This window comes from Pithys albifrons, chromosome 19, assembly GCF_047495875.1.
Source record: "Pithys albifrons albifrons isolate INPA30051 chromosome 19, PitAlb_v1, whole genome shotgun sequence".
NCBI lineage: Eukaryota > Metazoa > Chordata > Aves > Passeriformes > Thamnophilidae > Pithys > Pithys albifrons.
This window is the reverse complement of record NC_092476.1, coordinates 7,512,937-7,524,841: the sequence shown is the minus strand read 5'-3', so window position 1 is coordinate 7,524,841 and position 11,905 is coordinate 7,512,937. Positions and strand designations below refer to the sequence as shown.

The following is an 11,905-nucleotide window of genomic DNA, read 5'->3' as shown; positions in this document are numbered from 1 at the left end:
GATGGTTGGTGTGGCACACAGGGAGGATGAGTGGGCAGTGCCTGGGACTGGTGCCCTGGGTTGCTCCTCAAACCCTTCCATGGGAGGGGACAGCATTTGGAAGGTCTCAAGCAGAAGTAGTCAAACACCTGGATCCATGGACCTTCCTGGCCCTGGCCCATGGGCAGAGCCACCCCTGCCTGTATCCCACCCTTTACTGGATGACCTGAGGCTGGATTTGGCCCTTCTCCCTTGAGGCTGAAGTGCCCCAAAGGATACTGGATTGCTCCCCTTTGCCAGCTGGTGCCCTCCCTCTGGCCTTGTGACAAGGTGATGGTAAGAGCAGAGCAGGAACACACATGGGCTGTATAGAAAATCACTGCCACATCTTTATTTGCCTGAGGTGTTTGCAGAAGGCTTGTCCTGGTCCAGTTGTGGGTTTGGGACAGGGAGGACCAAATGGTTTGGACTGGCTCCCTCAGGAGACTCCTCAACATGCAGCTGGGAGTGGCCATGGGTTGGAGATGTGCTTCAAGGGGTCTGGAAAGATGGCTGTGATAAGGGGGGCAGCTGCCTGGTCTGGGGGCTGCTCAGAAAGAGCTGGGAGGTGGTGTGCTCCACTTGTGGTGGTGGGAGGGGCTGCAGGGCTGGGGGCACGTTTATGTAGGGGCTCTGCTGGCTGTGTCAGCAAAGGGTGATGGGCATAAGTGCCCTTAAACAGCCCCAGCTGCTCCCAGGGCAAAGCCTTCCCATACCAGGGGCTCGTGGTCCTACAGCCCACCCAGACTTGCCACCACAGTCCCGGCTAAAGCAGAGCCCAGAGAGTTGCTTCCAGCAGGATCAGGCAGAAATTTCTGTGCCCAGCCCTGCCAGGATGTGATGGGGCCAGGTTGATGTGGCTGGAAGGCAGATGTGGCAGAGGGTGTAGCTGTAGCCAGGGCCAGCCAGGGAAGGTGGTTGTGGTGGGGATGGAGAGGGGCTGCAGCCTCTTATCACCTCCAGCCTCTCTCCACCTTCCTCCAAGCCAGGCTGGAGCAGAGGGGGCTCAGCAGCCGCTGTTCCTGCGCACGAAGGCGTGTCCCCGCACAGAGTGCTGCATCTCAATGAAAGCCAGGTCCCCCACCGTCACCTCGCAGGGACCCAGCGGCTCGAACCCACACTTCTGGTAGAAGGGCACGAGGAAATCTTCGCACATGAGCAGGGCTCGACGAGCAAAGGGCAGGCACCGCAGGTACTGCAGGTACCGCCACATCAGGATGGAGCCCTTGCCCTGCTGCCGGAAGGTGCGGTGCACGGCCAGCACGTGGATGTGCACGGCTGTGCCCTGCGGCTTGTGCAAGGTCAGCGCTGCCTGCCAGGGGGAACAGGGGTTAGTGGGACCATCCTGCTTGTGTCTGGATCCCCACCCCAATAAACCATTGCCCACATCCCCTCCAAAGGAAGAAGGGTCCCGGTGCCTTCCCACTTCACCTCCCCCCATCATCTGTAGAGACTTTGTAATTTTAAAATGAATGTTGAGGGAAATTACTTGGCAGATTTTTTAATGGCGTTGTTCAAATTTATTAATGAGGAGGTTCATTTCCACCAGAGCAGCCCTGTAGCAGTTAGTCTTGGGAGAAGATGTGGTGAGTAGCCTGGGGGCCTCGGAAGCTCCTCCTGGTCCCCATGCTCTAGCCGTGTCTCTCCCAGTATATAAGGTGGGAAAAACAGGGTCTTACCTGACTGAGCCTCTCCTGATCCCAGAGGGAGCCGATGATGAATGCCACGAGCCTCCCTTCCTCAAACCAGCCAAGGGAGAGCTCTGGGCACAGGTTCAGAAAGTGACGGATCTCGTCCAGGTGGAGGGGACAGTCCCCAGAGACGGATATAAAAGCTGGATGGAGGAGATGATGGTGAGCACAGTGAGGGGGACCAAGGATACCTGGACCCAGAAAAACTCCCAGCATGGATGTAGGGGAGAGAAAGCAGGGTGTGATGGGGAGAGATGGCATGTGTCCTGCTGCCTGCTATGTTTAAAGGACTTCTAAGAGTCATGCATGGTTCCAGGGAGCAGCTCTGCTCCTCCAGCAACAGCCTCCCATGGGCCAGTGGCCAGCTCCCTCCCCTCACTGCTAATTCCAGAGCTACAGCAGTAAGTGCTGAGCTGAACTCCTGGCACATCCCCAGCTGCCCTTACCCCTTGGAGAGAAGGGAGAAATGGGCTGGGTGTCTGGGTGAGGTGACTGGGATGGAGGGAACGTTTCAGGGAGTGCATCTCAAAGTGCCCCTGTGCAGCTGGAGGCAGCAATGTCCTTCCTCTCCCTTTCCCCTCTCCTATCCTGCTCTCTGGCTCTCACAAGACTGTTATGGGAGAGCTGCTCCCCAATTACCTGGTCCTACTCAGCCCAGGGCATCATCACCTACCGTCCCCACCCTAGGCTGAGCTGAGGCTGTAGCTCTCCAGCTCATTAACCACAACTCCCCCACCTCATTAGGGAGCCCGTGGTGACCTGGCCACAAGTCACAGCCACTGCATCCTTCCCATAGGGACACACTTAGCAGGGTTTGCCACCACGGTGTGCCCTCAAGGAGCACAATGGAGCGGTGAAGGGAAGGGATGGGTCATGTCCAGCCGACGGACCTGCCCAGGGCACCCCGTTACCTTCGCGCTCGATCTCGAACACGCTCACGGCATCCTCGGGGCTGAGGCAGCGGAACTCGCTGGCGGGCAGCGTGTGCCGGCGCTGGCCCCCGGGCGAGCTGCGGGGCGACCTCAGGTGAATGGGCTTCAGGAAAGGCAACGCGCTGAGCGCCGGCATCCTCTTCCTCCTCCTGGTGGTGCTGCCTGGCTTCCCACTGATCTGCCCGGGGCAGCCTCTGCCGGCTCCCAGACCCGGCGGCTCGGCACAGTACTCCAGACAAGCTCCTCCAGCACTTTTAGCTGCAGGAAATACCTGTTGATGGCAGCCAGGATTAGGTTGCTTGTCCCTCTTTTCCTGTCCATTGTGTGTGTATACAGCAAATACCCGCCCACAGTGACCCTGCCTGCCCTCGCTGCAAGCTGGGGAATGGGAGGCTGGCACTAGCTGTGGGCTGAACAAACCCCACGGACTAGGGGTACAAAAGCCCAGTGATTCAGGTGGTGAGATGGAGCAGAGAGAGGGGCCAGGGCTGTTAGAGCAGGAGCAGGTTTGGAACTGAGCATCCAGCCCATGGCAGCATCAGGCAGGACAGCCCTGGGGCAAGTGCAGCTGCTGCCCTGAGGTCAGGCAGGGTGAGATGTGGCTGCAGGAATCCAAGAGGCTGCAAAAATAAGCATCTCAGTGTGAAAGTTTCCTGTGATGCTCTTGTGTTTGTGATGCAGCACAGCTGTGCCTGAACAAGAGGTTAGGGCCAGGCCAGTGAGCATGGACTGAGGTGCCCTGGCATGGACACACATCAGGCAGCCAGAGCCACCTCTGTGAGGCAGCACGACCTGACAGGATCTACATCCTTCTCCAGCTCACTCAGCAGGTAAGTGACACAGCTTAACCTTTGTCGGGCTCTTAGGTCATGTCCACACTCAGGCATGGGTCCATGGCAGGACTGAAGGAGTGCCTGAGTCTGCAAGCCTCGAATATTCTCCCTGCTGAGATGCCCCCAGGCTCACCCCTGCCCCAGGAGCTTTGGGTAGCATAATCTCACCAGCCACAGCCCATGCCAAGACTCTCCACCTGCAACACGAGGTCCCAGATCCCCGGGTTCCCCCAGGAGGGTCACCAGGACCTGAGCTCACCCAGAGCACTCATTCTGCACAGCACAGACAAATCCCTTGACCTGGATCAGAGCCTGTGGCTTCAATCTGCCTCTGCTTTCACGTGTGAGTGAACCAAGTTAATAAACCCAGAAAGAACCACAAACTGAGTGAATAACTTTACTAAGCACATGCATCTCACAGGCAGAAATAGTGGCCATAGCTCCCAGACCCATCCATCCATCCATCCCTGCTCAGCCCAATATTCAAGCAATTTGCAGCAAAGCCAGAGCAAAGCCAGGTCATTTTTGATTATTGTTTCAGAGGTGCCGGCTTTCCCTGCTAATTATAGGCTTGCCTCCAGCTAATAGGATTTATGGAAACAAAAGCATTACCAGCACAAACATTGCGCAGGGCAGAACCGGCACAAGCTGGGAATTTTCCATCCTGAAATGCCGAGGGCTGGGTGCTTGAAATGCCAGTCTTATCCAGTCTGCAGTGAGACACTGTGGTGTTGGGATTTATTTACAATGAATTGCTGTTTTGGCAGTGGATGTGTATCTAGGGGATCAGATCCATCAGGGAGAGGGGGTTTCCTTGGCAGGAGAATTATTTAGCATTCCCAATGCTTGTTTTAGTAACCAAGGACTGACTGAACTGGTGCTGGAAATGGGTGATTCATGCTCTTGCAGGAGGCAAATAAAAGAGGTGAGCTGGAGGGAAGAGTGGGGTACTAGCAGGGGGGGTTGTAGTGTTCGTAGAGTTTATTATCAAATCTTCTGGAACTCTTCATCCTGCTAATTGGATTAGAGGTTCATCTACATGGATAAATCCCAGAGCAGGCAAGAAGGTAGGCTCAGGGGACCTAGAAAATGCAACGGTGGTTTGATCCTGGGTGGTGCTGAGTGCCGGGGGCAAGGTCTGGAGATGCTGCTGGATCAGACCCAGGATAGCAGTGCAGGGATGGCAGGGCAGAGAGGTCAGCTAAGTATGGCCTCAGGCATTCCAGCTGCCATGGGAACTATGAAGCTGAGTTTTGGAATCACAGAATACTCTGGATTGTAAGGGACTATTAAAGGACCATTAGTTCAACCCCCCTGCAAGGAGAAGGGACAAATTCCACTAGATCAGTTCCTCAGGGGTGTTTGCTCACCCATAGCCACCACTCAATGCTCACTGTCCAAGAGCAAGACTTTATCCCAGAGCATATGAAGGCTGGAAACAACTGAATCATGGAAAGTCTCTACAGGGACAGTCACAGAACTGAGGGGCTCAAGGCCTCTTGTGCAAGTGTCTGCCCCATTCCCATTAGAGATAACTGGGAAAGGGCAATCAGATCCCTGCAGCTATTTTTAGAAATTTCCAGAGACTCCAGCAAGCCTAGAGCAGTAGTTGGTGATAGGGAAAGGCTGCTCTTTGGCTTGTTTTCCCTGTACTTCTTCCTCTCCAGCATTTTATTCCTGGCAACCCAGGTTACACAGCTGGAGGGCTTAAATATTTGTGTTTGGGATTTTTGAAATTAATTTCTTGCTCTGCTTCTCAGCTTCCTGCAGACACAAAGGTCTTCTGGGGAGGGGGGAATACATAGAACCTGCAGAGCACAGAGGAACCAGCCATGCCCCCCATCCCCAGAGACAACCCCGGGCCCTGCACAGCCATGGGAGCACCAGCACTGCTCTTACACTGGGGAGCATCCAACCTGCAGAGGTGAGAGAAACTCACCCCACGTCACAGAGTAAGTGACAAGCAGAGTGATGAGGAAAATTCTCTCTCCCTGGCTCAAGACATCTGTCTTCCAATGCTCCAACACAGCCTCCTGTCTTTGTTGAAGTCATTTATACCCCAGACTGAATTTTGTGCTGTAACTTCTTGCCAGTGCTGCCAGAGAGGAGCCCACATTTATGTGTCGTAGCAGCAAACCAAAAGCTTGCTCTGTAAATTTCTCCCCTGCCCCTTGATTTTGTGCTCCAGAATCAGACCATCTATATGGTCCTGAGAGATGCTCATGTGTAAATAAACAGGCAAGTCCTCAGTACCCCCCCAACAGCATATTTTATTGTTACTAATGTCTGCCCGGGTTTGAAGCTGGATTTTTTAAATTAGTTGATAGTTAGGAGTAATTCACCCAGTTTTGAAGTCAAATATTCTGTGCAAAAGAGCTTGAGTTCTTCCCACACCCAGAACACAGAGGGCTGTGGTGAGAAGAGTCCCTACAGTGGGGTTTTGGTAGCATGTGTTGGAAGCGTAGAGATGGGACATGGGATGAGAATCACACCTTTCTCTACACCAAAAATCACTTCTCAGCAAGCTAAGCTGCATGCACCAACCTCTCTCCTCTCTGGGGCAATTCCCCACATCCTGGGAAACAAGGGCAAGTCACAGTGGCCAGGGGACCACCAGCTGTCCCCAAGGCTGTCAGTGCCACAGGGATGTGACAGAAATGGGAGTGCTTACCGGACGGGGACCCCACGCTGCTCCTCTGCCCGCCTGGCTCCAGTGGTGCTGCCTCACTGCTGGCAGGAGAGGAGGATCTGGGGTTTTGCCTCCCCTCCTCTGCCTGCACCCTCTGGAGCCACTGCTTATATATATTTGTTATTTATGGAGCACGTGATGACATCCTAAGGAGTTTATAACTCTGATGAAAGACAGGGAGAGGTGAGAGGCTTTGAGGTGACAGGCCAGCAAAAGGATCCCATTAGGCTTTTTTTTTTTTTCACCTGGCGTGACTGGCTGCAGATGGATAAAGCATTTAGCTGATTGCTCTGCAGGCTGGGCAGGGAGAGCAGGGGACTTAGCCAGGCAAGGAGAGCAGTGTCCTGTGCCTGATCCAGACCTCTCCAAGAGCATCGAGAGCCAGGAGGAAGCCAAAGGCAGCCCTGGCCAGAATGGATGAGCTTTCCTTGTAACAAGGATGGGGAGGCTGCTGATTGTGCTAGGGTCATCCCTTGGGCTTGAGCAGTGGGGTTTCTCAGGGGAATCAGCTGGCTCCTGGTAGGATGGGGGGCTCAGACATAAGGTTTCCTCCCCAGGGAGCTTACGCCAAAAACCAAGCATCTCTCCCCCATGCAACCCTCGGTCCCTGGGAGCTGTTACATAAGAATCTGGACAGGCAGAACAGACAATATTTGTCCCCATCAGGACACACACAATAAAAGGGGGATTATCCCAGGCGTGAACATAATGTTGGAATCATCATTATCATCATGAACCAGATGCAGCCCTGAAAGAAGCCTGGAGCAGGAGGCAGAGCTGGCTTTGCTCCACTGGAGACATTTTCAGGACAGCTCAGGACCTGCTTTAGTTTCCAGCCATGGGCAAAGTGACCTGGAGCTATGCCCTTATCTCTCTCTTTTAAGTTTATTTCATGGAATCAAAAGAGAAGTATGACCCAACAGCTTTCTGCTCTTCAGAAATGGCATTTCAGAGCAGCTCTCAGCCATTAAAAGAGCCCAGCAGAGGCTGGCCCGTGGCTGGAATAGTCAAGCAGGGATGCTGCATTCCCCAGTTTTAGTTGGGTCTGTCTCTTCCTGATCCCACACAGCTGCAGAGGGTCAACAACTCCATTAAATGAGAGCCACAGCAGTGTACCGAGATTTACATATTTAGCAGCTCTCTCAGCATCTTCATAGAGCCCTGAGCTGTCATTGCAGCCCCGCAGCCCGGCTGGCCCCTCTGCTGAAGTACCCACTCAGGAAGACAGCAATTATCTCCGGGGAGGATTTGCAGCAAGGGGCGACGTGTGGGAGGCAGATGAATCACGATTCGCCCCCACCTCTGCCAGGCCCTGCAATGAAGCCATGCACACGCAGCTCAGAGGCTCCTCAGCTGCCCATCCCGGCCATGCCCCATTATCCCCGTGCTCATCAGGATTAAGCTGCTTTGGGCAGCTGCAGCCCTGGCTTTCAGGGGCAGTGTCTGCCATCTCAGGGGATACAGAGGGCATTAGGATCCTCCCCTGTGTGACGCCGTCAGAGAGGTCTCTCTCCCAGACTCACATAATTCCCATGCTGGATGCTGTTTACATCCCTGTTTAACACCTTCCCCTGGCTTAGCCATGGGGACCTACTTTTCCAAGAAGGTGATGCTTTTCTCCTGGCAATGACCTAACAGGGATGGCAGCAGGGATCTACAGCTTGGCATCACTACCAGGTCAGCTGTGGGCTCTGATTTCACTCTCCCTTGTCTCCTGTCTTTTCATCACTTGTGCTGCTGCTCGTTGTTGCTGTAACTTTGCAACAGGATGTGACTCTTTGGACTTAGTACTTTCCAGCACTTGTCAGGCTGCCTACCTGCTGCTTTTATCCCCCAGTGCTCCCTCTCATGCTGTCAAGAATGGTTTTAATTCACCACCTGAGAAGCCAGTGTGCCTCCAGCCTCCCTGCTGGAGTGGGACATTCCACGTAGCTTAGGAACCTGCAAGGTGCTGCTCTTCTAAAACAGCAATGCAGGGTGGCCATCCCCAGCCTCTAAATGGGCCCTAGAGGGGCTGGTCCTGCTCTGTGCTCTGAAGTGTTAATATATATATTATATACATAACATGCAAGTATACATGTAGGTGCCTTTCCTCTGGCATGCTCCTCTTGGCCCACCAGTTCAGCTGATGCCCTTCTGTGAGAGTTCAGGGCTGATTCTCTTCAGTCAGTCACAGGGAGCTGGGGAAGGGATGAAGGGATGAAAGGATGCTACTTTACAGCTTATTTCAGTTCAGGGGAAACAGGCTTTGAACTTTGGCTTAGACCAGCAGTAGATAGACAGCTGCCTCCACAGTGCTGGTGTATCTTGTTACTCCCCTCCATGAGCCTTTGAGGAAAGGGAACAATCAAGTTTGGGGGACAGTTTCAGCCATGCCTGCTTGGCCATGGCAACCTCAGTGAAAAGCAGGAGATGGGGGGCTGAGACCTCTGGAGCACAGCACTTGTAGTAATTAACTTTCTCCTTCTCCCTGTGGGGCTGGGGTTTGTAACTAGGTCACGGCCAGTCCTGACACAGTTCCTGGGAGGAAGGAGGATGGGGTTCAGCAGGGGCAGCAGGGGCTGCAGGAGCTGCTGTAGGATGAGAGGGCTGGACAGGTGGGAAGGGCTTGGCAGAGGCAGCCCCACTCTCCAGTCCCAGACCTCCAAGCAGTTTAGATCCAGTTCTGGCTTTGGGAAGAGGCAGTCTGGTGATTGTTGTTTCTCCTGTTTCTTACAGGAGCTCTCCTGCCCTTGGTCCAGCTCCAGCCCTGGCACTCTGCTGCTGAGAGCCAGGATGACCATGGAGATGGCTGGGGACCATATACCACCTATGGGGAAGAAAAATCCTGGAGAGCAAGGCTGAGCATGGACCAGCCCCATCAGGGTATTTGTAAGGTCTTGGTCTCAGCAAAGAGACTGAGAGGAGGGAGCAGAGGAGGATCCTACTCACACAGAGCTGTACATGTACAGAATGACACTACTCTGAGCCATTTGTGGGGAGGGCCAGTGGTGTTTGATCAGGGCAGCACAAACAAGGAGAGAAGGGCTGGGTAATCCCATGCAGGAGCATAGGATCAAGGAATCAGAGAATGCTTTGAGTTGGAAGGGACCTTAAAGACCATCTAGTTCCAACCCTGTTACCATGGGCAGGGACACCTTCCACTAGACAAGGTTGCTCCAAGCCCTGTCCAACCTGGGCTCAAATAGGGCACCAGGCACTGACAGGGCCCCATTCCCAGGGGAGTGGCATTCCCTGCCCACCCAGCCTCCGGACATTTTTTGGTGCACTAAGGCAGGATGAAGGATTGCCATATGCTGCATCACTTGGTAGTATTTCTTTCCCCTGATGTGATCAAGACTCAGGGATTCCTGATGAGCTGATTGTCTTCGTGATGGTGATAAACTCCCAGCTATCGCTGTGGGCGGGTCTGGTGGCATTCCCTGTGACAGGAGCAGCGAGCTCTGCGCTGAAGCACCTTCCCTGGAGGCACCAGCTCTTCCCAGCAGGGACTCTGCATCCGGGAAGCAGCAAAAGAGGAAAATACTGGGCGGGTTGGCCAGAGAGGGATTGCAGGACGGAGCAGAGGCAGGTTGAGGGCTCGTCTGCTCTGAGTGCGGAGCTCCCCAGCCCGGAGGACAGTGTCCGGCTGCAGCCCTGGGGTTTCGAGAGGAAATGCAGCCCCTGGGGACCCGCGGGCCGGTGCCACCCGCTCCCCCCGCCACACCGGAGCCGCCGGGAGGTGACAGCCCACGAGGTGGCACCAGAGCCCCGCCGCAGTCCGGCACCGGCAGCGGGAGGGCATCCTGCCACCCTCCGGGAATCGCCAGTGCACATCCCGGCAACTGGTGGTCATTCCTGTATCCTGTGGACATCCCAGAACCTGGCAGATATCCCCACCACCCAGCAGACATCCTGGTACCCTGCTGGCATCCTCGGCAACTGCCAGGTATCCTGCTATCCTGTGCCTGGCAGGCACCCCAGGACCCTGAAGGCATCCAGGTACCCTGCACACATCCCAACAGCTGCCCCTTAAAGCCTGAAAGGCCTGTGCAAAGATGCCCTGTGAGAGTTGCATCCAGTGCCAGCTGGGTTGCAAGGAGGAAGGACAGGGCTTGCTTTTCACCAGTATCTCTACAGGCAGACAATGGGTATCCTGGGTATCCCAGCATCCCGTGGCCATCCCAGCACCTGCTGGGCATCTTGGCACCTTCCTGGCATTCTGGCACGCTCTGGGCACCAGCATCTCAACAGTATCACCAAACTACCATAAGGTGGTTAGGTCACATGGGCATCTGGCTTCCAGGGAGGATGTTCTGTAGAGGGAAGGTCATCACTTTCCAAGATGGCCTAAATAGCAAGAATTGTCCCTAAACTGGGTGTCAGGGCTGTTTGATGTGTCACTTCACAGACTTCCTGCATATTTTGCTAGGTGGTGTGACTTGCAGAGGTCCCTCAATGGAGGGCCTGACACTCAGGGACTGGAAAACCTGAAGCTCATCAGTGTTGTGGCAGCCCAGGCTGTTTTGTCCTGGAAAAGCGATAAGTCCTCCTTCAGTGCCACTTCCCAATGGAAGCACCTCAGATCTCCAGCTGGGATCACAGTGCAAAAACACACCCAGCTTAACTCCTGCTAATGAGCAAAACAGTCCTGCCTTGTCCCTGTTATAATCCCCCTACCGTGAGCCCAGCCACTTGTATAATGTGATTGTTTGCCTGGCTATTTATGGCTACCTGAAACCCCATCACTGCTCTTTCAGCACATAATTGCCCTGAAGAGGGAAAGATTCCATTTCCACACACAATTGTGCCTATTACGTGTATCTATATTTTATTAGCGGCTGTTGCAATGTACATTAAGGGCATGATGAGGAGCATCACTGTGCTGGATAAAGCTCTGCTTTGAAATATCGAGAAGAACATGGCACCAGCTCAAATGGAGCCAAAAGGCACCTTCTCCCCCTCCAAAGGTCCAATTTTGCTCCCACAAAGACACAATTCTGCCTGGCTGCAGAGAGAGAGGGGTCAGTACCTTATCCACAGCCCCATGGCTTTGGGGAGATGTGCCACACTCCTCTCTCCAGCACAGCAAGAGGGTGAAATCCTCATGCCAGAGGCACTTATGTGCTCAGCAAGTGCTGAGTGCTGCCTTTCAACTCTCCACCTTGTCCACTTCACAAAGGTCAGGGCTTCTGGACACAGGTCTGTATTCCCAGAAGCACATCCCTGGAAACAGCTATAAAACCACTGAATGGGTATTTTAACTGCTTTTCCAAAGGGTATTTCACTATTTTCCCACCCAATGGTCCCTTTTAACTCTATTCTGTTCCTTATCCCTGGGGTTGAATCCAAGAAATGCTCCGGCATGGAATCATGCCAACACACTGCCCTTCTGGTTAAATGATGCTGTAGGGAGCTGGCCTGTGGGCAGGCAGGTGCTGGAGTGTTTCACTGCCTGCAGCTCCCTGATTTGGAGGCAGGACAGGGATAGTTTGTACTTCACCATCACTTAGAGCATCCTGTGGCCCTGCCACCCACACCTCTGGATCACCGAGGAGCCGGGCAGAGCTCCCAGTGCATCCCACACCAACACACCACCTGCCTGCTCCAGCCTCTTCCCAGGGGTTTAGGGCCCTTTGCAAGGGTGGACAATCCCAGCAGGCCTGAGGAGAGGGTTCCAGAATTTCCGAAGTGAGCATGAGCAGACCTTTATCCTGACTGCTTTTCCTAAAAGCAGAGACCTTGGGAGGGGAACTGATAGCC

The 11,905-nt window shown here is 54.1% G+C and overlaps 1 protein-coding gene across 1 annotated transcript; it reads right to left on the bottom strand.

Moving 5' to 3' along the window:
* Positions 1 to 343: 343 nt before the first annotated feature.
* On the bottom strand, positions 344 to 6,243 carry AANAT (aralkylamine N-acetyltransferase). The gene is made up of 4 exons (XM_071573638.1): positions 6,146 to 6,243; positions 2,621 to 2,912; positions 1,698 to 1,852; positions 344 to 1,330 (listed from the first exon to the last, which is right to left on the bottom strand). Exons 2-4 carry the CDS (start codon positions 2,775 to 2,777, stop codon positions 1,025 to 1,027), a joined length of 618 nt encoding a protein of 205 aa, XP_071429739.1. The 5' UTR covers positions 2,778 to 2,912; positions 6,146 to 6,243; the 3' UTR covers positions 344 to 1,024.
* Between the last annotated feature and the right edge of the window lie 5,662 nt (positions 6,244 to 11,905).

Coding starts and splice junctions, on each gene's coding strand:
- AANAT (XM_071573638.1), bottom strand. CDS start 2,777: ATGCCGGCGCTCAGCGCGTTGCCTTTCCTGAAGCCCATTCACCTGAGG. Junction 1,853..2,620: donor GTTCGAGATCGAGCGCGAAG/GTAACGGGGTGC, acceptor TCCTCCATCCAG/CTTTTATATCCGTCTCTGGG. Junction 1,331..1,697: donor ATCAGGAGAGGCTCAGTCAG/GTAAGACCCTGT, acceptor TCCCCCTGGCAG/GCAGCGCTGACCTTGCACAA.